We start from the raw sequence: 23,589 nt of genomic DNA on the forward strand, positions 1-23,589 counted from the left end.
TTCCTCCTGAAGTCCACGATAAGCTCCTTGGTCTTCTCGGTGTTCAGCTGCAGGTTGTTTTTGTCGCACCACTCAGCCAGACGGTCTACCTCCTCCCTGTAAGCGGCCTCGTCATTATCTCTGATGAGGCCGATCACCGTGGTGTCGTCTGCGAACTTGATGATGGCGTTAGAACCATGGACAGGTCTGCAGTCGTAGGTGAAGAGGGAGTAGAGGAAGGGACTCATCACACAGCCTTGTGGCACTCCGGTGTTTATGATGATGGTGGATGAGAAGTGGTTGTCCAGCCGGACATGTTGAGGTCGACTGGTCAGGAAGTCGAGCAACCAGTTACACATGAGTGGACTGATGCCGAGGTCTGTGAGTTTGGTAATGAGTTGTGATGGGATGACAGTGTTGAATGCTGAACTAAAATCTAAGAACAGCAGTCTGGCGTAAGTGTTCTTACTGTCCAGGTGAGAGAGGACAGAGTGCAGCGCTATAGAGACTGTGTCCTCTGTGCTCCTGTTCTGCCTGTATGCAAATTGGTGGGGGTCTAGTGTGGGGGGGAGACAGGATCTGAGGTGTGCTAGGACCAGCCGCTCCAAGCACTTGGTAATGATGGGGGTAAGGGCTACCGGGCGGTAGTCATTGAGTCTGGTTGGGTTGGGATTCTTGGGGATTGGGACGATGGAGGTAGACTTGAAGCAGGTCGGTACCACAGCGCGGGCCAGGGACAGGTTGAAGATGTCCGTCAGCACTCCTGCCAGCTCCCCAGAGCACGTTCTGAGGACACGTCCAGGTATGCCATCAGGACCCGCAGCCTTGTGGGATTTAATCCTGCTCAGAGCTGCTCCTACGTCAGTGGGGAGGAAAGTCAGTGGCTGTTGGCCTGGGGTGGTAGCTGGTTTGGTTGCAGTTGTGGTATTCCCTCTCTCAAAACGAGCATAGAAGTTGTTAAGTTCGTTGAGGAAGGAGACATCATGCCAGTCATGAGACTGTTTTACAGCAGCAGTGATCTATCAGAGATTCTTTAGTCTTTGTGAGACTAACTGCTACCAGACCCCTTCCTGCCCACAGCATCACCATCCACAACAACTCTTGAGGTTGTTGTGGATGGAAGATACTTGAATGTATGACATATTATTTCTCTTTGGGATAATTACAGTACTTCTGAATTTAATTGCAGCTATAATATTGAAACTGAACACAGTATCAATTGCCATAAACACTTTTCTCTCAGTTTTGTCTCTGTTTTTTGTTGTTTGGTTCCACATCTCCAATCCCTCAGCCCCAATCTCCTTTCTTATCTTCATCCTTATCTATCGCCACATTAATAAGGTTTACGTCCTGAAGGTCACTGGCTTAATCCAGGTAAAAATAATAACATTAATATTAAGGTGTGAAGTAAGAACATACCCAGCTGGTGGGAGGTGATGATGCTGAGTAGTGATTTTCCTTCTGCCAATATGCTCTCCTTCAGCGCATGTTGACTGTCCACATTCAGCTTGAAGGTCTAAAAGAGAAACAAAGTTCACCGTAATTCAACACCGTAAACAGTCAGAACAATTCATGGGTTTGGAAACTTAACCAGTCTATCTTAAAGTAGCTAACTTGAAGGTTCCTTTTGTCCATCAGATAATTCTAGAAAATGTCAAAGCGCATGTTTAAAATCTAGTAAAGTAAGCTAGTTTTCTTAACCAGAATCTCACGGAAAAAACCTTATCAGCTCTCTGGACACACAGCATGGCTCATTGCAATCCTCCTAATGGAGCTTAGGTTCTCAGTTTGATTGGTCATCCTTATAGTGTTTCTGGCCCAAAAACGTCATGAATGTGATTTGACTTTTCATCTTTTTCTTCCAATTTGGTGACTCTCCTTTTACAGCACATGCCTTATACAGGTAATAATTGAATAATTAATTCAGCGTAATGTACTATTGATAACTAGGATCAGTTGGAATGTATTTATGATTAAATTGAAATATTTTTTTTGTACAGTTGAGATGACATTTGCTGTGAATAGGCACTATATAAATAAATTGAATTGATAAAATTCACAAAGTTCTGCTTATGTGTAATTTTTTTTAGAAATCTAAATTGGTGTAACATTATGGAAACGTGCATGAGCCAAATTTCTGCTGCTATTTTAGGTAGCTGCAGTTATCTTGGTGGTTTAGAGTTTGAGATGATTACCTTATGAGCACTGACGTTCTGAGAGGAGAGGAGAGGAGAGGATGCTGATTGGTTCAAAAAGTACGAAAAAAGAGAGAGAACCTGGAGGTTTGAATGCAGCTATACTATTTAAGCTCTCATTGCTTAAATTGGTGAATTCATCTGATTTTGACTGCAGTTGCATTCAGCACCCACATTGATTGTAAGCTTTGAACAACAGTAATAAAAAAAAAAAAACATCTCAGATTTCCTAAAACATCTGCAGTTAAGCAGGAGGAGTGCAAATTCTCATCACATATAATTGTGTAATACATTTTGTCTGTTTTTGTACAATTTATACATCTGAACCTAGAAATCTGGAAAGGGTGATAACATGAAAACAGTAGTCCTACTTTAATATAATGAAAAAGAGAACTCCGATATATTCAGCAGGAAAAATACAAAGTAAAGGGGAAGATGAATAAAAAAATGAGAGTAGATATGATGCTAGATGAACTGATTATAAATGGTTAAATGGATAGATAGGTGGACAGACACAAAGTAGCCTGAGGCAGTGTTGGTAAAACCCTCCAGTCTGGTCTCTGAACACCATTAGAGCTCTTTCTGATCTTATTTGTGTGTGTGTGTGTGTGTGTGTGTGTGTGTGTGTGCGTGGGTTGGGGTGTATGTGCATGAGTCTCTCTGGAGGAGCTCAAGCCGCAAGACTTAACCACCTCTGACAACCTGCTGTGCTGCAGTGGGAAATGCTGCACACTGATATTTAGATCCATGCATGCTCACACAATACACACACTTCACTCTCAACACACTACTCTAGGGTGTGTGTATACGTGCGCTAAGGTGGTTTTGTGTCATTCTCCTAAGACTACATTCTATGAGTACATCAAAAGAAAGCACAAAATAAAAACATCAATCTGAATCGGCTAATAAATAAATGAGGTGCTTTAGGTGTGATTGTCGAAGCCTAAATGAAAGAAATGCTTTAGTTTTTCCATTCATGACTTTCTTTAAAGGGGACCTGTAACCTATAAGCTGTGTGATCTGTTTTTGTACGTTTCTATACTTCCATCTGGGTCTTTACTGCTTCTAGAAAATCTGAGCTTTCTTTGGCTATATGTTCATTTGGTGTCTGGAAAACGAGACATTTCAAAAACCTCATGAATATTACTGCCCTGTTACCTAGCAACCATAGGGCGTAGGCAGGTGAGAGCTCAAGCGGATCCACTCAGCCCTTCCTGAGGCTGTGGAAGCATAGTCTTATCATTCAGAAAGTGCTGCTGTGTTCCTGATGGTAGTGGAAGAGACTCAACTTCTGCTTCTGGCTCTGACTCAAGAATCAAAGCTATGCCACTGTTCCACTGCTCATCAACTTGAAGCCATTTTACAGATTCAAACCGGTGTTTGCATTAGCGCTTAGTGCTCAGCTCCGTTCCATTCAGGTGGCGCTGGCTTGAAGTCAGCCTTTGATTGGTTCATTTGCAGGGGAGTGGGTACCGAGACATGCTATCTTCCAGATCCCTCAGAGGAGCATTAGAGAAGGCCAGTCTTTTTGGCAGATGGCATCACAAATATGTCATCTTAATCTATTTTTAGCCCACAGATTGATGTAAGGGGTGCTCCAGTAGATCTGCCCTGATTTTTTAATTCTGGGTGATTGCAAATTGGTCAATACACATCAAACCGATCTCATCTTCCTCCACATCAGGCCTGAATATCAGCCACTGTCCCCTTTTGCTCTGCTGTGAGAGAGAACTGACTGACAGACCCGCTCACCAGGTCACATCTGCACTTGCCCAGTCACCCAACTGTTGCCAACTTAGCATTTTTGTTGGAGTGTCAGTTACAAAAATCCTTATTGGCCAAAGTCGGTCAGCAGGTCAGCCATTTTAAAGTTCTGATTGGCCAGAAAATTAAGGTATTCAGTAGACTTTATTGTTGAAAAGCAGAAGTTATACTATGTAAACAACTTGACCTCCACTATTGTCTGTTTTTGTCTGTAAAAGTACATGACTGACACCTTTGTTTGAAAGTATTTCTGTTTGAGTTTAGTGGAAACCCCATAAAGTTGGATTTTTAATGCCATCACTGACTAGTGTCAGCTTCTGACTTATGCACTTTGCATGCAGTTAGTAAAAGTTGTTTACAATAAGTGATGGTGGCTAATCCTTTCTGAGGCCGAGAGGAAAAGCTGCCAGAGCTCCGTAGATGGGGTGTTGCTCTCTTTGTGGACATCTCCTTAATATTCAGTGATCTTTTCTGTGCCTTGTGTTAGCTTGACTATTGTTGAATTAGATCAGTCACTTTAAAAGGCTGATCTAATGCTGTCATTTAGTTTACTTATTAAAAATTTAATTAGCTGGTATTAGTTTGCAAAATCTGTTTTCAATTTCACATTAAAGGATTTTTGAAATTTTTATTGAAAATATAAAGTTACATTGACCCTGATTTCATCCTGACTGAAAGGATGAAACAAAGGAGGTGAAACTTTTTATAGGCATTGTATCATGAAATTGAGAGAGTATTCCTCCACCCATGATGAAGTAGGACCGCTGTCCGTTTCCCAGACTCCTAGATCAAGTCGTTCTTGTTGCTCCAGAGACATGACGTTTCTTCATAGGTATTGGAAGCTGCTCTAAAAATGAATGTTTTATTTGTCAGAATGCTTGATTAAAATTCTGGCTGACTTTGTGCCTATTTTCTCTCACTCTTATTGAACACAGAAGCTCTAAGATATTTAACACATGGATGTGAGACTCCTGTTTTAAAAAAACATGATCAGAAGAAGCAAAAAGAAAAGCCAGCATGCAGCTTCGGTGCATCTCCACATTTTTTCCTGAAACATTCCTTCGTCTTCGATGAGAGATAGATGGCCCATGGCATCAGTCAACACATGACAAGGTCACACCCCCACACGGCCAATATTTATGGAGCAGGATATAAACAGAGGAGATGAATGGAGCAGGGTGCTTTAAACCCAGGCAACTAGCAAGAAGCTGGAAGAATCTGGCTAAAACTGGTCAACATAGAAACATTTAGAGCTTAGTTTTCATTTTAAATTTACAATCCCACATGTTTGTTTTTGTCTGATCACCACACAACTATATAATTAATGTTTATTTGCAAATGCATGAAGGAGATAATTGTGACAATCTTTCCATTAATTGATGCATATTAACTAATTTTTGGGCTAGATAAAGAGGCTAGATTTATAAAAAGCCATCACGTTATATTATTTTGTGTGATATGAACAGGAGGTGTAACACTTTAATAAAATGTAAATGCATTTTAATTTCTTTAAAATTAGTACATTTTAATAGACAATATTGGAAAAGGAGAAAACATGAGTGGTGCTTCTATGCACGTAGATCTGAAAACAAAAAATGTAATTGGACATTTAGCCAACTTCACCAAGCTTATGTCCTATATCAGAGACAAAACAGATATTTTTAATAGCTGGATGATAATAATAATAAAAAAAGAAATTATGGCCATGATTATTTAAAGTTGGGACTTTCACAGGCTGGATTTGAAGTTAGACTTAGACTTAGACTTAGACTGACTTTATTGTCATTTTGCATGCACAGGGTGTATACAGAAGGAAATTTCGTTGCATATGGCTCAGAACAATGTTTTGAGGTTCCAATGTTATGAGGTTACTCCAGAATAAAATAAAATGCAATATAAAATATAAATACAAATATAAAGTGCAGGAATGACAGTAAAATAGAAGTTATTTAGCTATGTACATGTGCAGGGTATGAAGTGGAGACCAGTTTTTGAGTGCAGTCCAGTTAAGAGTTCAGCAGTCTGATGGCAAGTGGGAAAAAGCTGTTTCGGAACCTGGTGGACCTGCACCGGATGCTGCGGAACCTCTTTCCAGAGGGCAGCAGGGAGAACAGTCCATGGTGGGGGTGTGAGGGGTCACTGACGATGTTTCGGCCTCGGGACACGCAGCGCTGGGATGAAATGTCCTGAATGGAGGGAAGGGGGGCCCCGATGATCCTCTCTGCTGTCCGCACCACTCTCCTCACGTTCTTCCAGTCGGAGGCGCTGCAGCCTCCACACCACACAGAGAGGCAGCTGGTCAGAATGCTCTCTATGGTGCTTCTGTAGAACGTCTTGAGGATGGGCGGGGGCAGGTGTGCTCTTTTCATCCTCCGCAGGAAATACAAGCGTTTCTGTGCCCTCTTGACCAGAGACGTGGTGTTCACAGTCCAGGTGAGGTCGTTTGTGATGTGCACCCCCAGGAATTTAGTGCTGCTGACCACCTCCACAGCCGAGCTGTTGATGAGCAGTGGAGCGTGGCTGGGCCGGTTCTTCCTGAAGTCGACGATCATCTCCTTCGTCTTGTCAACGTTCAGAATCAGGCTGTTGTCTCTGCACCAGTCCACCAGCTGCTCCACCTCCTCTCTGTAGTCCAGGTCGTTGTCGTCTCTGATGAGGCCCACCACCGTTGTGTCGTCCGCGAACTTCACGATGTGGTTGGTGGCGAACCTGGGGACGCAGTCGTGTGTCATCAGAGTGAACAGCAGAGGGCTCAGGACGCAGCCCTGAGGGGAGCCTGTGCTGAGGGTGATGACATCGGAGGTGTGTTGTCCGATCCGGACTGACTGAGGTCTGTCGGTGAGGAAGTCTAGCAGCCAGTTGTGCAGAGGGGTGCTGAAGCCCAGGTGTCCCAGTTTTCCTGCCAGATGCTGTGGGATGATTGTGTTGAACGCTGAGCTGAAGTCCAGGAACAACATCCGCACATGAGTGTTCTTCTCCTCCAGGTGAGCCAGGCTCAGGTGTAGGGCGGAGGAGATGGCGTCCTCAGTGGAGCGGTTTCGGCGGTAAGCAAACTGGAACGGGTCGAATGTGGAGGGGAGTCTGGAGACGATGTGTTCTTTTACCAGCCTTTCAAAGCACTTCATCATGATGGGAGTCAGTGCCACAGGCCGGTAATCATTGAAAGAGGTGACTTGAGGTTTCTTTGGCACTAGAATGATGGAGGCAGTTTTGAGACAGGCTGGCACTGTGGCTTGGTCCAGTGAGGTGTTAAAAATGTCTGTTAGGACACCAGCCAGCTGACCTGCGCATTCCCTGAACACCCGCCCAGGTATGTTGTCGGGGCCTGGGGCCTTCCGTGGGTTGACTCTTTTCAGAGTCTTCAACACATCGGCTGTGTCCAGGCAGAGTGCCTCCTCTTCCTGGTGGGGAAGAGTTTTCTTTGCCGGAGTACTGTTCAGTGCCTCGAACCTCCCAAAGAAGTTATTGAGTCCATTGAGAAAGTCAGCATCAACTTCGCCCACTGGGGGGGAGGATGGATTGTAATCTGTGATCGCCCGTATGCCTTGCCACATATTCCTGGTGTTGCTGGTGTCGTGGAAGAACCCCTGTATTTTCTGACTGTGGGTTCACTTTGCTAACCTGATAGCACGGTTCAAGTTGGCTCTCGCTGTCCTCAGTGCCTCCTTGTCGCCAGACTTGAAGGTTGAGTTCCGTGCTTTTAGCATTTCCCGTACCTCCTTAGTCATCCAGGGTTGTTGGTTGGCCCGGGTGATAATGTTCTTAGTGATGCTGACGTCCTCTGTGCACTTGTTGATGTAGGCTGACACAGTCATGGCGTACTCCTCGATGTTGATCTGGTCGTTGTAAGTGGCTGCTGCCTTGAACATCTCCCAGTCAGAGCACTCAAAACAGTCCTGAAGTGCCTCCATGGCCCCCTCAGTCCACACCCTCACCTGCTTCACTGTAGGTTTTGTTCTGATCAGCAGGGGCTTGTATGCAGGAATTAGCATAACAGATAGGTGGTCTGAAGAGCCACGGTGGGGGCGGGGGGCTGCTCTGAATGCTTCTTTGACGTTGGTGTAGGCCAAGTCTAGAGTATTCACTCCCCTGGTTGGAAAATCCACATACTGGTTGAAGTGAGGGAGAACAGTCTTCATGTTGGCCTGGTTAAAATCCCCAGCAATGATGAAAACGCCCTCTGTGTGTGAGGATTGCAACTCACTGATGGTCCGGTAGAGAACACTCATAGCCTCTTTAGTGTTAGCACTGGGGGGCACATACACAGCAGTGATGCTAACAACAGTAAACTCCCTGGGCAGGTAGAATGGTCTGCAGTTAACAGTCAGAAGCTCGATGTCCAGAGAGCAGTAACTGGTGACATTCATGGCATTTTTACACCAGTTGTTGTTGATGTAAATACACAGCCCCCCTCCTCGGGTTTTACCGCTGAGAGCGCTGCTCCTGTCTGCGCGGAATGTAGCGAGCCCCTCCAGGCTAACAACGTTGTCCGGTATGGACGTGTTGAGCCATGTCTCCGTCAGAATGAGAGCCAGCAGTTCCTCAACTCTCTCTTTGAAGACAGTTCCAGTTGCAGATGGTCTATTTTGTTGTCCAGAGAGCGGACGTTGGAGAGGAAGATGGACGGAAGCGGCAATCTGTGGGGGTTAGCGTTTAGCTTAGCTGTTAGTCCACTTCGACAGCCGCGCGTGCGCCTTCGCTTGCTCCTCCTCCGACTAGTGCTGCTAGGCGAGTCCGTTGCGCTGTGGGCCTCTGGGTCTTGCCTCCGTAGCACTCCGAGGTCACGTAAACACTCCAGAGTAGTTGTATTTATGAGTCAAAATCACTTGATGATCGTAATTCCAGCAGACGCTGGCTATCATATGCTAACTTACTGAGTGGATGCAAAGTTTGTAGCGTTTTAGGTGGAGTATTTTGCTCAAATACTCGCAAGTTGTCGAAAGCCCATGCAGCCGCAGCCATACAGGGCGCCGCCATCTTTACAGAGATGTCTGTAAAGTCTCTTTTTTCTTCTTTTTTTTCCATCAGAAAGTAATTCATAATTTTAGAACAAGGCAGCTGAAGATCACATGTGATGCAACACATAGCTAATGCAGGTAAACTCCACAAGATCTGTGAAAGATGAATGGAACCTCAAGTACAGCAACAGCAAAAATAGAAATAATAGCAATAATATAATTTGAAGGAGGTGGTTCTCGATTTGCTCTTTGAGGGGGGCTAGGGCTCTCGTACTTAGAAAACACCTGCTTTAATTAAAACGCAACATTTCTTCTGTCTTTACTTTGTGTAAGCAAATAGAAACCACACTGCACATTACATGTTGAATTAACAGATAACCCATAAAACATTACTGACTTCTTCACCTCTCAGATTCAAGACATTTATACAACTATTAACCAAATAAAAAACAAGTATCTTCATTCTTTACTCTTTGCTGATTGTAAATTACCTTAAATCTCACTGCTGAAAGTGTAATTTCACAGGGGCCACTCTGACCTACTTAATTTCCTGATAAGCTGATGAATACCTCACAGCTAATAAACATAAAATACATCCATCAAAGCTACAGAAGAAACAGCATGACAGCCTGTGTCTCTGGGATAGGGCTGGTTGTTAGGAAGGATTTAGGTTGTGCAGATTAGCTAGGCTATCAGAGAGCAATCGTATTTCAACGCCTTCCTCCACCAACGATTTGGCTCAGTTTCCTCCGTTTAATATATGGAGAGCATGGAATCGATAAGAGTAGAAAAGCCAACTATCAATCACAGGATGATAAGGCATGAAAAGCAGCTCAGCGTTTATGCACGTTAGACAGCAGGCGGTAATAGGAGGCTGTGTGTGTTAGAAATCTATGTGTCTGTGTTTGCATATGGAAGGATAAACTGTAGCAAATTTATGCAGCGCTGCAGACAGGGAAAAGAGGAGATAGACAAACAGCAGTTTTCATATTTCTCGCTTTTATTGTTAAATACAAAACTGATGAATTACACAAAAGACTATTAGAAGATGCTGGTTTGAATGCTAACTGCTCTATTTTCTCCTCAAACATCTTGACGTTAGACTCAACTTTTGGGTCAGCACAATCTTTGAGTATAGATTGTGATGGAGATTAACTAAACAGAATTGAATTTTAATGAGCTAAACTTAACTTTTAACGCTGGTCACCATTGTGAATATGTCCAATGACATCTACAGTATATAAATATACTGTGGAAGAACCAGAATGCTGGCGTTACTGAACCTGAATACAGCATTTAATTCTTTGGACCATGGTATGTTATGGAAGTGACTGGAGAACTGGGCTGGGCTCAGTACTTGACTCGTTAGAGTCTTACTTGAGGGTCAGGCAGTTCTTTGTGTCAATAGGTAACTTTTCATAGGGCAAACATCTTATGTGGGGAACCTCAGGGTTAAACCCTAGTTAACCTCAAGTTAAATAGGGTTCTTCATATTTAACAAATACATGCAGAACTGAACTGAAAATATAACAGCCATCTGAAAGGCATTAGCAGAAGATGCTCATCAAGCACACACATACAAATATTTCTACTGTCTTCAGCAAAACCCATTATTTTTACTTGCAGAGACTGACTCTAAATGCAAACATAAAAGTATTTGTTTAATTGGACATTCAGTTGAAGGCCCTGAAAAGTTTTTTCCAATGTTCTGTCACAGAAAATTTCAAAAGTTAGAATGTGGAGTTACAGATGGAGCAGTTCAGATCTGAAAAATGGGAGAGTTTCCTCATCAGAAGCATGGCTGTTTTCTTCAGCTTAATGCCGTTTTCTAAAACAATTTTCTGAGGTCTTCATTTTCACCTCATCATTATAATAAATCACCACAGCTCCACATTATAATGTCACCAGTTGACTATCAACCCATTCAGATGTTGAGTAGATGCATACTAATGCTTGCATGCATGATGACTTTCTTCAGCTGAATAAAAACAAAACTTGAGTATCTTTGGACCAAATGTCAGGTGATGATGTTCGTGCTTATCTAAATGTTTTTCAATTTTCTGACTTGATATTTACTGCAAGCTACAGAACAAGAAAGAGCAGAGACATAATCCCAGTTTTTCCAGCAAAGTGTATGTGAAACACACAGGGCAGTAATTGGGTTGCAAGTACAGTACAAACAAAACTTATTGCAACTTAGTCTATAAGTGATACACATTCATGGCTTTATTAATGTGGGTCCAAGAAAACAACATTTGGCTCAGTCACATCCAACAGTTTGTGCCACAGCACTTGCCCAGTGACTGTTAAGCCTCCATGACCCAACAACAATATGCATGAATGGATGGATGCATGGATGCATGGATGGATGGATGGATGGATGATCTGACAGTGGTGAATCTTGTTCATGAATTTGAGTAACTTAATCGTGTATAAAACAAACTAGCACCTTGGGTTAGACAAACTTAGGGATGTATTAGCAGCTCTTGCCTTAATGGTTTGAAGTTCTGCTCTGATTAGCATACAGTACATACACTTAGTTGTAAGTTAAGCAGCTTCAAAGCCTGGGTAATTAGACCACCTGTTAGCATTAGCATATGAGCCTGCAGCCTATAGTGGGACAATCTCAGAAGATTACCCATAATACCAAGTTTTCAGCACTGGCATAAGCACAGTGGTATGAGGTGCAGAGCACTGATACCAAGCTGACATTGAGGTTTGTCATTGAGATTGCTGATTGGGCTGAACTGATCAGAGGCAGATAAACACACAGCAGACAGCTTTGAGTTGATGAGACATGATTTGATCAAAGAGTCTTTGTAATAATGGTGATCAAATTGTCTCCATTCATATGGAGGCGAGAGCTACAGCAGGATGATGGCATTCCCTGAGGATCCACTGTTCTTTCTCTTCATTTGGCTATCATCTGTTTTCCGTTTTCCTCCTCAGAGCTTTTATGTTAAGCAATGAAATGCTCTCCTTTCCTGTCCCCTCTGTCATGTTTTGTCTTTTCTTTGTCCATGTCATTTAACCTCCCTCACTCCAACTTCATAACTTCATCTCGATTTGACTTGTTGCCCTCATTACTCTTCAAAACCTCTTTGGCTTTCTTTTTCTCAATTTATTGCTGTACCTGCTCAACTTAAATTCCTTTTTTCTTCTATTCTATTAGAAAAAGTTCTTAATTGAGTCTAACATGAAGCTAGTTAAACTTTCCTATCATTATTTCGGCTTTTTGTCCAAGTCAGGACACTGTTATCGATATCAATACAAAAATCTCAAAGTATACAAAAACTCTTTGGACATATTTGCTGGGAAGTTTTAATTTTACCAGTGATAAATATGAGGGAATTGTTCTTAAAATGTGTAATTAAGTTTATGTCACAGTTTTAAGGACATTGTTTTCTGTTCAGTTTTTTTCACTTAATTTATTTTCTATTTTGGCAACACTTCAGAAATATACAGTAGATGAGCAATAATTCACCACTTATTTTGAACATATCAGTTTTTCTTTTAGAGAGTTTATGTGAAACATGAAACAGTGAGATGATCATCATTAACCACATGGTCTTGCACAGACAGGTTAAGCTGGCAGTGAACTGATTTTAAAATACATTTTCCATTGTTGTTAAAATAAAGTGGAACTTATGACTTTTAGAACACAAAGGCTGAACTGGCAAATTTTGGAGTTTCCTAGATCAGGTTAGTTGTCGTTTCGTCTCTTCTGACTGGATTGTCTTTATCCATGGATGCCATTTCTTTTTTTCTTTGTTTTTTTACTTGTGGAAGTTTTTTTCTCAAGGTGAGCATAAAAAATATGAGGTGCAGAATTTCACCAACTGTGTTTTCCTACCAACTATTTTTAACTATAAAAATGTATATTTATTTAATTTTTTACAGACAGAGTACTAAGAGAAGTTTTCTTTAAGTTTTCTTGTTTTTTTATTGATTTTTTTTTTTGCTTAAGTCATGAATGACGCATGGGAAAACAAAATAATTCTGTCATGCCATTTTTTACAAGTCTTTTCTTTTTCTCTTGTCATCAAACATTCCACAGGAAAAGATCACAATTTATTTGCTTAAGAGAAAAAGGAAAGACTGGCATGACTTTTTTTTTTATCCACTTCACCTTTCAGGTTGTTTCCCATCAAATGGCTTGTGGCAACATTTAATTATTACTCCTTGGTGTTTCTTCTTCTGATTTTCCTGTAAATGCCAGATTTGTGGAGTGTGTAAATGATTTTCTTTCGACAGATTCTCCCACCTGAGGTGTACAGCTCCTTAAGAGTTACCGTTAGCCTATTGGTTGCTTCTCTAATTGTCTCCTTACCCAGCTTTACAGTTTAGGCGGATAACTATTTCTCAGGATGTGTGTAGAGGTGCCATCCTCTTCATTTTCAGATGACGTATTGAACAGAGCTCCATGAGAGGCTCAAACCTGATCCCAGTTTTAAAATTCTTCACCATTTTATCTCTGAACCTGTCTGGCATGTTTCCAATTTTCTATTTGCTTTCAAATGTCATTTAAACTTGTGAGATATTCACAGAATAAAAAAAAGAGCAAAAGAAAAAAAAACACATTCTTCATATTTACACAACTTGTTTTAGTCATTGGCATCACAATCAAACTATACTGTATTTAATGATTAAGATAAGACGTTCCAGGACTATACTTTTCCCACTTACTGTACAGTATATGAGCCACTAAAGATGAAATTTTGCAAGCAACCTGCATTTTGATTTATCCAGTATACTGTGTATGCATACATATACACACATACTTACATATATCCACATATATAAAGACATCTTTCTCATGCCTCTCCCCTCATGTGGCCACCAGTAGTATGTTGTCTCTAATGGGATTCAAAGGCTTGGTTCGCCCATCAGACCCAATCAATAGGCCTTTCATTGGCTGCAATCTCTGAGCGCTTTAAAAAGAGCAGTGTGTGTGCGGGTGTACAGGACTGTGTGCATTCTAGCATCCTCTTCCCTCACTGATCTCCCCAGGGTTCTGGAAAAACCTACACTTATTTGCTCCACAACCACTAACATACACATATAGATACACATACAGTATGTCACACACACAAACACACGCCCTCCTACATATGCCAGCTGGGCCAAATATTCAACTGAGAGAGCACCTCCACTCCATCCACTGTTGCCTAGGAGATGCAACCAAAGGTTGGTCCCGACAAACATACGCATCTCCTGCTTTGCTGCTTTGGGGTCAGGGGTTAGATTTAGGACTACGGTGTGGATTGAGTTTAGGCTGTAGAAATGAATGGAAGTCAATGGAAAGTCCCCACAAAGACAGCCACGCAATCGTTGTGTGTGTGTGTGTAATGATGTATGTGACCAAGCAATACAGAGACAGAAGTAATACTTGTGTAATACAAAGTACATTGTGTAATGTAAATAATTAGGCTGAAAGGATGAATTATGACTTCTGCAAACCTTTTTCCCCTTTAAGAGAAAGTCTAAAGAATTTCAAAGTCACCACATTCTGGAGTGAATAAGGAAGCAGTAGTCATTTTTAAACTGAACAAGGTCAAAGGCTGAACTTTAAAACCATATTTTAAACCTCATGCCATGGATTTTCTTTAACTACCTGATGGGCACATGGAGAATGTTTTGATGGTGAATTATGAACATTTTAATACATGTTTATCTGGCTGTACTGAGGTTAGAATGAGTTAATCCACACTAAAGGCATCAATCATTACAGACTGACCCACAAAGGCCAAAAGCCTTGGAACTGTCATTTTTACTTAGTCCCTTTTTTCCAGTGGTGTCCTGAGAAATTATTCATTTCATTAATTGATGTATTCATAAAATGGTGCACATATGAGAGATGGCACCCTGACAGCTAATGGTATGGGCTATATCTGTTGCACAATGTTAACCATGGCTAAATTCAAGGGGATCCTGGTCCTTTCAAGTTTCGGCGTAAATTTGATGCCATACATTCGACTTGAAATGGTTTTGATGCACTAACCCCTGATTGCTGCACCTCGTCGCTAAACTTGGCATTTTGCACAATTTGAACTGAATTGCACAAGTGTCAAACTGCAACAAATGCTCTGAGTGTTCAGCTGAATTTGTGGCAAAACTGAATCATTAGCAACAATCACAGCGTCATTTTCAAGGAAAATGGCTGGAGGGAGAGATAAATCTTTAGATCAGCAAAGTGGTGCTTTTATCTGATATTATTGTTTTAGAAAGTGTTGTTTGGGGGCAAAATTTATCCGATCCATTTGCTCAATGGCTTGTGTGAATATATTTTTTACTTATTAATTATTAATTTATAATCTAATAATTTGTCTATATTTCAATGAAACCAATTTGTATTAAGTCTTCAGTTCTACCTTTTCCTCTTATGAATAGGATATTTTCTGATGTCCATTTCTGATACTCAAGTGACAGATTGCAGACAATCTTGTCTGCTTCTTAAACAGATTACATGACCATGATGTTTTTACAATTAAAAATTGTATCTTAATCTCACTTAATTTGAGTACAAAACAATTTCCCAAATATACCTTTGTCTTAAAACACATTCCTGTGTATAAACACGGGAATGTATAAGCAGGTAGTCCAGAATGGCTGATGGATAGAGGTCAATTCAAGCAGATTATAATATGTATGGCTGATGTTGATTTAAAAATCTAAAATGTGGTAATAAATGCTGTTGGACACGTTAATAGTTACTAATAGTCAAACTGGATCATTGCTGCACAATATAATACATGTGAGGGAAAAGGAGATGAAAAAGCAACAGATCTAAAGAGAAAAAAGACGAGGAAGAAATCCTGACTTTACTCTGCTGTAATCAACAAAATACATGCAATTATTCATCCAGCTAATAACTACAAAGTGCAAGTGTGACTATCAACACAAAAACACACTCAGACATCAAGTCAGTTGGCTAATATGGTATCAAGAGTGAAGCAGTTCAAAGTCCTATTAGCAATGCTTTTTCATCCTCTTTTGCTTTATTTACCAGACATGCCAATTAAAAACCAAGAATTCTAATTGAAGCAAACCACCACAAACAGTAACGCTGCTGGCACCTACAACCGAGTCAACATATGTAAACAAACCAGCAAAATAACACAAACAGGAAAACACAAGAGATAGATTTTAAAATGCTTTTTGCCCGTTTACAGTTTTTTGTTGCTGTTTTTGATACTAACTTTTTATTTTTAAGATTGTTATATCTGCACAGTCCATTCAGGGCCACTGGGGCAACAAGTCCAGGAGGGAGATTTAGATATTCAAAGTTTAGCCTAAAGCTTAAATAAAGCCATACTGTCTTGTATGTAGATGTATGTAGCACTTTGTGCTTTTCAATTGCTTTTCACATTAAAAGTCATTGATCTCATTTTAGATTTGGGCTCATGTGCTCAACAAAACCTAGATTATTTTTGTCATTCGTTTAAACCTTGCCTGGATCGAGTTTTCTGTGAGGCTATAGCTTTAACTAGCTAAACCTGTAAGCTGTGTGAAGATCTTGCTAATAATTACTGTTCAGGAAAAATCTTAGCTAGTTTATTTAAAGATGAGCAGATATTTTAAATACCATTTTGTCAATTAAAACCAGACATTTTATCAAGACTCTTGGACTCCACGGTGACCCAGTTCTCTGCATACAGATGTTTTAAAATGGGTAGTTCTGATATAGTGTAGGGCTTCCTCATTAAGTTAACCTTAATATTAAACAGACTTCTGACTATTATAAAACATGGCTGTATTGAGAATCAGGCAGCACACTAGATCCAAAGGCTTCAACAGCTCTAACAGACACTATGACTGTGTTTCCTTTGCAAATGTGCACAAATCTTTATTCATATTCTGCTAATGTCAAAAAAAACATAACTCTGCAAATGCTGTTTCCATTAAATAATAAATTAAAATCACCTGTGAATAAGCTAGTTCATGTGATAAATCATTAAAAATCATGGTGGCGATGGATGTAAACCGTTGCATGAGATTATATTCATAATTCTTGTTCTTAACTGTCCTGATCATCCGCTCTAAAGAGAGTTCGATCTTCTTTCATCTAGCCACCCCTTTAGGATGCTAAGATCAGAACCAGGCGTCAGGTTTCTTTCATTCCTACAGCCATTACTGAGCTCAGTCTCTCTGGCTTAGCCTCTAAATACATTGAAATACATATTTTATTTTCTTATTATCTTGAGAGCACCATGCATTCGATGTGCTAGAGCATGAGTCAGTTCTTATAGTATGTGTACTAACAAAATGAATAAAACTGAAATTAATTCAGCTTTCATCTGAGGAGACAGCAATGTTTTATACATATGCTGCACTTTGGAGAAATTATAGTTGGTCATTTACAAAAGAGCTATGGCTTCAACATGTTCAAATGACACAACTTTTTATGAGAGCAGTGCAGGTGAGTTCTCTGGAGTGATGAATTGCGCTTTTCCATCTGGCAATTTGATGGACGAGTCTGGGTTTGTTGGTTGCCAGGAGAACGGTACTTGACTAACTGTATTGTGCCAAGTGTAAAGTTTAGTGAAGGAGGGATCATGGTTTATGGTTGTTTTTCAGGAGCTGAGCTGGCCCCTTAGTTCCAGAGAAAGGAACTCTGAATGCTTCAGCATACCAAGACATTTTGGACAATTCCATGCTTCCAACTTTGTGGGAACAGTTTGGAGCTGGACCCTTCCTCTTCCAACATGACTGTGCAACAGTGCACAAAGCAAGGTCCATAAAGACATGGATGGAGAGTCTGGGGTGGATGAACTTGACTGGTCTTCACATGAACACACTCCTAAACCTTGTGGACAGCCTTCCCAGAAGAGTTGAAGCTGTTCTAGCTGCAAAGGGTGGACCAAAGTCATATTGAACCATATGGATTAGGAATTGGATGTCACTTAAGCTCATATGTGAGTCAAGGCAGGTGAGTGAATATTTTTGGCAATTTAGTGTATTTACAACTGTTGTATTTTTGACATTCAGTTCTCTGGTACATTTCCATTACAACACTGTGCTGTAATACAGAGTATAGGCCTCTCCTGCCAGCCAGACGGAAAGCTTGGATTTGTCACATCAAGATGCAGCCCATGTAAACCATGTATGTAGTGTGTATAAATCTGTGCAAGATATGCATGAACAGCTGTTCCTGTGATCAAACGAGTTACCTTTGTATTTAAGTGTGGAGGGTGATTTGACATGACAAGGATTTTAGAAGACAGGGAGATTTGCTCGTTCTCATGACTTAAAGTAAGAGAGAAGTGAAATAAAATATTATCCTATCGTGGCATGTACACTAATGAGAAAAACACACACCAACACACTAGCATGTTTGCTTACCAGGTGAGTGTCCAAGTAAACCCTAAGGCTGTCCAAGTCCTGCCTGGGCTGCATCCAGTTTTCAGTGCTGTCTAGTGCCTCCTGTAGCCATGAGATGAATCCGTCCAACTTCTGCACAAAACACTGGAGACAGAGACACAGATTATTAATGAGAGAATTTAATGTGAAATATCCTACAAAACTAGTAGTAACACACATGGGATCCAAATTGTTGGCACCCCTCTGATACTGAACTAGAAGCCCACAATGGCCACTGGAAGAACTTATAACAAAAAAAAGTAATAATGAATAAATGTGTTCTAAAAAAAACAATCAAAATGAAATATTGCTTTTTAAATGTGGTTCATCAGAATCGTTGAAGAACAGCACTTCTCTTACTTCTCTTGGTCTGCTTTTGTGTCTGTGAGCATAGAGCTGATGTGCCTTGCTAAAAAGCTCGTTTTGTCTCAACTATCCAAACAACATTCTCCCAGGAGAGTTGTGACATGTCAGTATGTACTGTGGAAAATTACAGTCTAACATTTTTATGCTTTGCTTTCCTTCTTGGTCATCTGCCCTGTAGTCCACTTTGGCTCAAACAATGATGAATGGTGGGATCTGACATTGATTTACCTTGACTTTGGAGTTGACCTTCAATTTCTTTGGAGGTTGTTCTCCAAAAAAAATTACCATTCACATTTTCCTTCTCTTTAATTTGTCATCAATTTTCCCCTCTACACCCAGGGACGTGCTGGAGGACCTTAAACTTCTGAATAATCTGTGCACCTCCAGTCAGAGGAGCATCAAGTTTCCTGGAAATTTATTGCATTACATTTAACATGCTGTTCTTTAATTCTCATTCTGACCTCCTGGGATGACTCTCTCCTCTGCTTCCTGTGGTCCTTGTTCAGTGTAGTACACATGTGGTGGATGAGTTTGAAAAGTATTGGACTTGCAAGCAAAGGTCACAGGCTGAGTTCCAGGTTCCCTCATCTGCCACATGTTGATGTGCCTTTGGGCAAGACAGTAAGCACCACAACCTCCCACCCTTCAACTCCCTCCCACACACACACACCTCATTCCAATGGGGACATTGGATGTCCCACTGGGCAGTTGCCCAGATCAGAAACCACCACTGTCTAAAAGTAGTGTTGCTTATAGATTTTTTTGATATGACTCATAAACCATATATTGATGTAAAATACAGGAAAAAACTATGCAAGTAGCTGCATATTGACACCTTCCTAAAATAATAGCTTAAGTCATTTTTTTTTATCAAAAGTTATTTTTGCAAAAAAATATATATCACTTTGGCAAAAAACTGACATACCATTATTTTAGGAAGATGACAACATTAGTATCTTCTTTTTTTACTATAATTATTATTATCAGTCATCTTCCTTTCCCAAACCCAACACACACCTAATTCATGGAGGCAGCTGAGCAGCAGTTTGCCCCCCATCTCTGGTGACTGTGTTCAAGAAGACCCTGACAGAATCCTCTAGAGCTAATGAAATAGTAATGAAGAGGAATAAAGAATATGAAATATGAAACCAAGAAAGAAAAATACCTAGGAGAGGTGAGAAGAGAAGAGAAGAGAAGAGAAGAGAAGAGAAAACATTAAAAAGGAGAGGATATTGGAATAAAAATAAGAAAAATGTAGATAGAGATAAAAAAAAGACATAAAAAGATACAGAGAGTTAGAACAAGTATGGCAGGTTGCCCTTCACAGGAGAACACAGAAAAAAAACAACGTGAAGATGTGAAAACTGATTGAGAGGAAGAAAAGGGGCTTGGTGCTTAGTGGAGTGTTATTGCCATCTGCTGGCCACAAAGAGCACTCATGAAGGACTAGAGCCATAACTTACTACCAGAACAAATGATTAAAGGCAAAAATCAGGGTTTATACATAGAAAAGTCACTAATTTAGATTTTTTTTTTTTCTTTTGGATTCCTGCTGGAAGATTCAAGATTCAGTTGGGGATCAGAAGAATAGAAACTGATACAATATTGATTTCCCCCATTGAAGCAACTTCAGTCATAAAGAGGGGTAGAGAATATGGCTTAAAGGAAGAAGAAATAAGTATGTGTTTATATCTTCATCCTTGAATGGGCCACTGAGGAGGTTAAAGGGGAGAAAAACACTAAAATGGGAATAAAGGATTAATTTACTATAGGAGGGAGTTTGAAGGTGTTTTTTTTGAAGACATAGTCAGGAGGAAAATCAAAGGCTTTTAATAAAAGACAAAACTTTCAGTCTGCAAGTCTTCGTAGAAACACTGTTATGTTATAAAGTTTCTCATTACTCTACGCAGTTTTGTTTTGTTCTAATGAGCAAAAACAACCAGCAGGACAACATGAAAATACCACCACAGTCAGACTGTGAAAAAGATATTGTTTCTGAGTGATAATGAGTATCTGCCAGCAACAAAGAGATCTTCTTTGTTGCTTTGAACTTGAGCAAAATGTCCTAATGTTGATGAGAAGGTCTGTTCAGGAGGGGAAGGATGACTGTAATGCAGCTCCAAACAGAAATATTTAACCTTTAGAACGACTGAAGAAGTCACTGAAATGAAAGCTAATGAGCTGTTCAGGTATGTGGTGAAAGAAATCAGACATCTGGAGAATATGATTACAAAGATATCCGTTTTGACTACACTGATGTTCTGTACTTCATTTCTTCTTTAATCTTTGAAGGTGTCCTATGAAACATTACTTTTTACTGGCACTACTCCTATACTGTCATTGTATAGTCCTTAGAACTGTTACGGGAAACAATTTAATTACACAAAACGTTTTTGTACCCAGTTTCATTTTTCATGTTTATAGATTATGTTTTATGTTTATGTTGATGATGATTCTTTGTACTGATGAGATTCAAGGAGATAACGGTGGTAGTCTAAAACATGAAAGTAAATAATTTTAAACTTTTGCAAAAATATCATGATAGATTTTCAGAAGTAATCATCTGCATCTGGAGGGACATTTTGTAATTGCAACATTTTAGATTTTATCCAAAACGTAAAGAAGAACAAAGATTTCCTGGTAGGTGACTTAAGCTCCAGGAAGAAGGAGTTTGAATTTTGTCTTAATCTGCTCCTCAGTTGAATATGTACCAAAATGAAAATCATCATTTTCTGCTTTGACTTTCAGTTCATTTTATTTCTGAATAATTTAGTTGTGAGCTGGTACTCACAACTAATCTAATTATACAGTATATAGATCAAAACATAAAATTAGTGGCAGCTCCTCCTGCAGCTTTGTAAACCCTGTGATATCAGAAAAGTGTCTCACTGTCGAGTAACACTGGACAGAGCCTATGTTTACCATATTTCTCTCTATTTTTCTCACTATAAATGATATAAATATAGGTTATTGATCAGTTTAAAATACTAATCAAATGAAGATGTCTGGGTTTCAGTTAATGATTTCTGAAATTTCTGCACTCCTTACAGACTAATTGTTGACCTTGCACATTTTTAATGTGCTTGATTCTAGATCTAAGATAATCTAAGATGGTCTGAAACTACCTTTCAGACCAGGTAGAAAAGAAGAAAAAAGGAAATTAAAATATTAAATACATTTTAACGCATTAGAGTAAAATACAATAAAATAAGGTGAAATAAGGAAAGATAAATTACAGAAAAAAGAAGACGAAAGAAGAAATGAGCAATAATGTAAAAAGAAAATTGGAAAGAAGAGTGAATGTGTTAAAAAGGAAGGTTAAGGGAAGATGAGAAGAGAGAGGATGAGGATGTGAGAGAGAAAAACGGCAAAGAGAGCCTTCGCTGGTTTGGATATCGACCAGCATGCACTGGGCTGCTTACAGATGCTTTGATGTTTCCAAACCAGTCTGGCCCTGGAGGGGCAGAAAGGCCTACTGGGAGCTGGAATGCCTGATCTGATCCTCTGCCGCCTGGATAACCATTCTGATATTCTTCTCCTTCTCTTCCTCACGCCGTTCATCTCTTCACCTCTGGATAATTACTGTTCAGCTGACTGAGCTTTCTGAAGGATGAAGTCTATAGATCTGGACTCAAAGTCCTGACTGAAAATGTTTAGAGCAGTAGGGATAATACGATCAATTATTAATATTTCAAAAGCAGCCGACATTATATTTATGCTCCCAGAGTATAAAGCATAAACAATATGAAGAAATGGAACTGCTATACAAAGATAATCTGTTAGTCTGTACAAAATGAGGGAGGATAGAAGTATTATTCCTATACAACTAAGGGCATAAAGAGCAACAAGTGTTTCACTCAAATTACATAAAGCTGGGAAAAAAAGAATACACTGGAGCGAGAGCCAAATAGTCATCAGAAGCTGATGACTATTTTTACAAATTCAGTTTAATTTGAATCTGAAATACTCAGCCCAACCCAACAACCGTTGTTGTTGGTTCAAAATTGTTTTGTTCAGAATCACTTAAATTACCTTTCTTCCCCATTCTGATGCTCGGTTGAACTGCAGCATATTGTCTTGGCCATGTCTACATGCCTAAATGCATTGAGTTGCTGACATGTGATTGGTTGATTCAACATTTCTTTATATATATATAAAAAAAAAAATAAAAAATTCCCTTCTCACCCACCGCGGGTGGTTCTTATCCTCTGAGCTCGGGTCCTCTACCAGAGGCCTGGGAGCTTGAGGGTTCTGCGCAGTATCTTGGCTGTGCCAAGGACTGCACATTTCTGGACTGAGATGTCTGATGTTGTTCCTGGGATCTGTTGTAGCCATTGGTCCAGTTTGGGGGTGACTGCCCCGAGGGCCCCGATGACCACAGGCACCACTGTGGTCTTCACCTTCCAGGCCCTCTCCAGTTCCTCCCTGAGGCCCTGGTATTTCTCTAGTTTCTCGTGCTCCTTTTTCCTGATGTTGCAGTCACTTGGTATTGCTACATCTATCACAACGGCTTTCCTCTGTTGTTTATCCACTACGACAATGTCTGGTTGGTTCGCCATTACCATTTTGTCTGTCTGGATCTGGAAGTCCCACAGGATCTTAGCTCTGGCGTTCTCCGCCACCTTTGGGGGTGTTTCCCACTTTGATCTCGGGGTTTCCAGTCCATATTCTGCACAGATGTTTCTGTACACTATGCCTGCAACTTGGTTATGTCGTTCCATGTACGCTTTCCCTGCCAGTATCTTGCACCCTGCTGTTATGTGCTGGACTGTCTCAGGGGCCTCCTTGCACAACCTACACCTTGGGTCTTGTCTGGTGTGGTATATCTGGGCCTCTATTGCTCTGGTGTTTAGGGCCTGTTCCTGGGCGGCCAGGATGAGGGCCTCTGTGCTGTCCTTGAGTCCAGCTTTTTCCAGCCATTGGTAGGATTTACTGATATCAGCCACTTGGGTTATTTGCTGGTGGTA

The 23,589-nt window shown here is 40.4% G+C and overlaps 1 protein-coding gene across 3 annotated transcripts in view; it reads right to left on the bottom strand.

Moving 5' to 3' along the window:
- akap6 (A kinase (PRKA) anchor protein 6) overlaps positions 1 to 23,589 on the bottom strand; it is a 179,291-nt gene that overhangs the window by 110,440 nt on the left and 45,262 nt on the right. For all 3 annotated transcript variants that reach the window (XM_032548280.1, XM_032548279.1, XM_032548278.1), the window contains exons 11-12: positions 18,239 to 18,361; positions 1,399 to 1,495 (exon numbers count right to left, since the gene is read on the bottom strand). In XM_032548280.1, the coding sequence (XP_032404171.1) occupies positions 1,399 to 1,495; positions 18,239 to 18,361 (220 nt within the window). The remainder of the gene's footprint in view (positions 1 to 1,398; positions 1,496 to 18,238; positions 18,362 to 23,589) is intronic.

This window comes from Xiphophorus hellerii, chromosome 19 (genome assembly GCF_003331165.1).
Source record: "Xiphophorus hellerii strain 12219 chromosome 19, Xiphophorus_hellerii-4.1, whole genome shotgun sequence".
Taxonomy (NCBI): domain Eukaryota; kingdom Metazoa; phylum Chordata; class Actinopteri; order Cyprinodontiformes; family Poeciliidae; genus Xiphophorus; species Xiphophorus hellerii.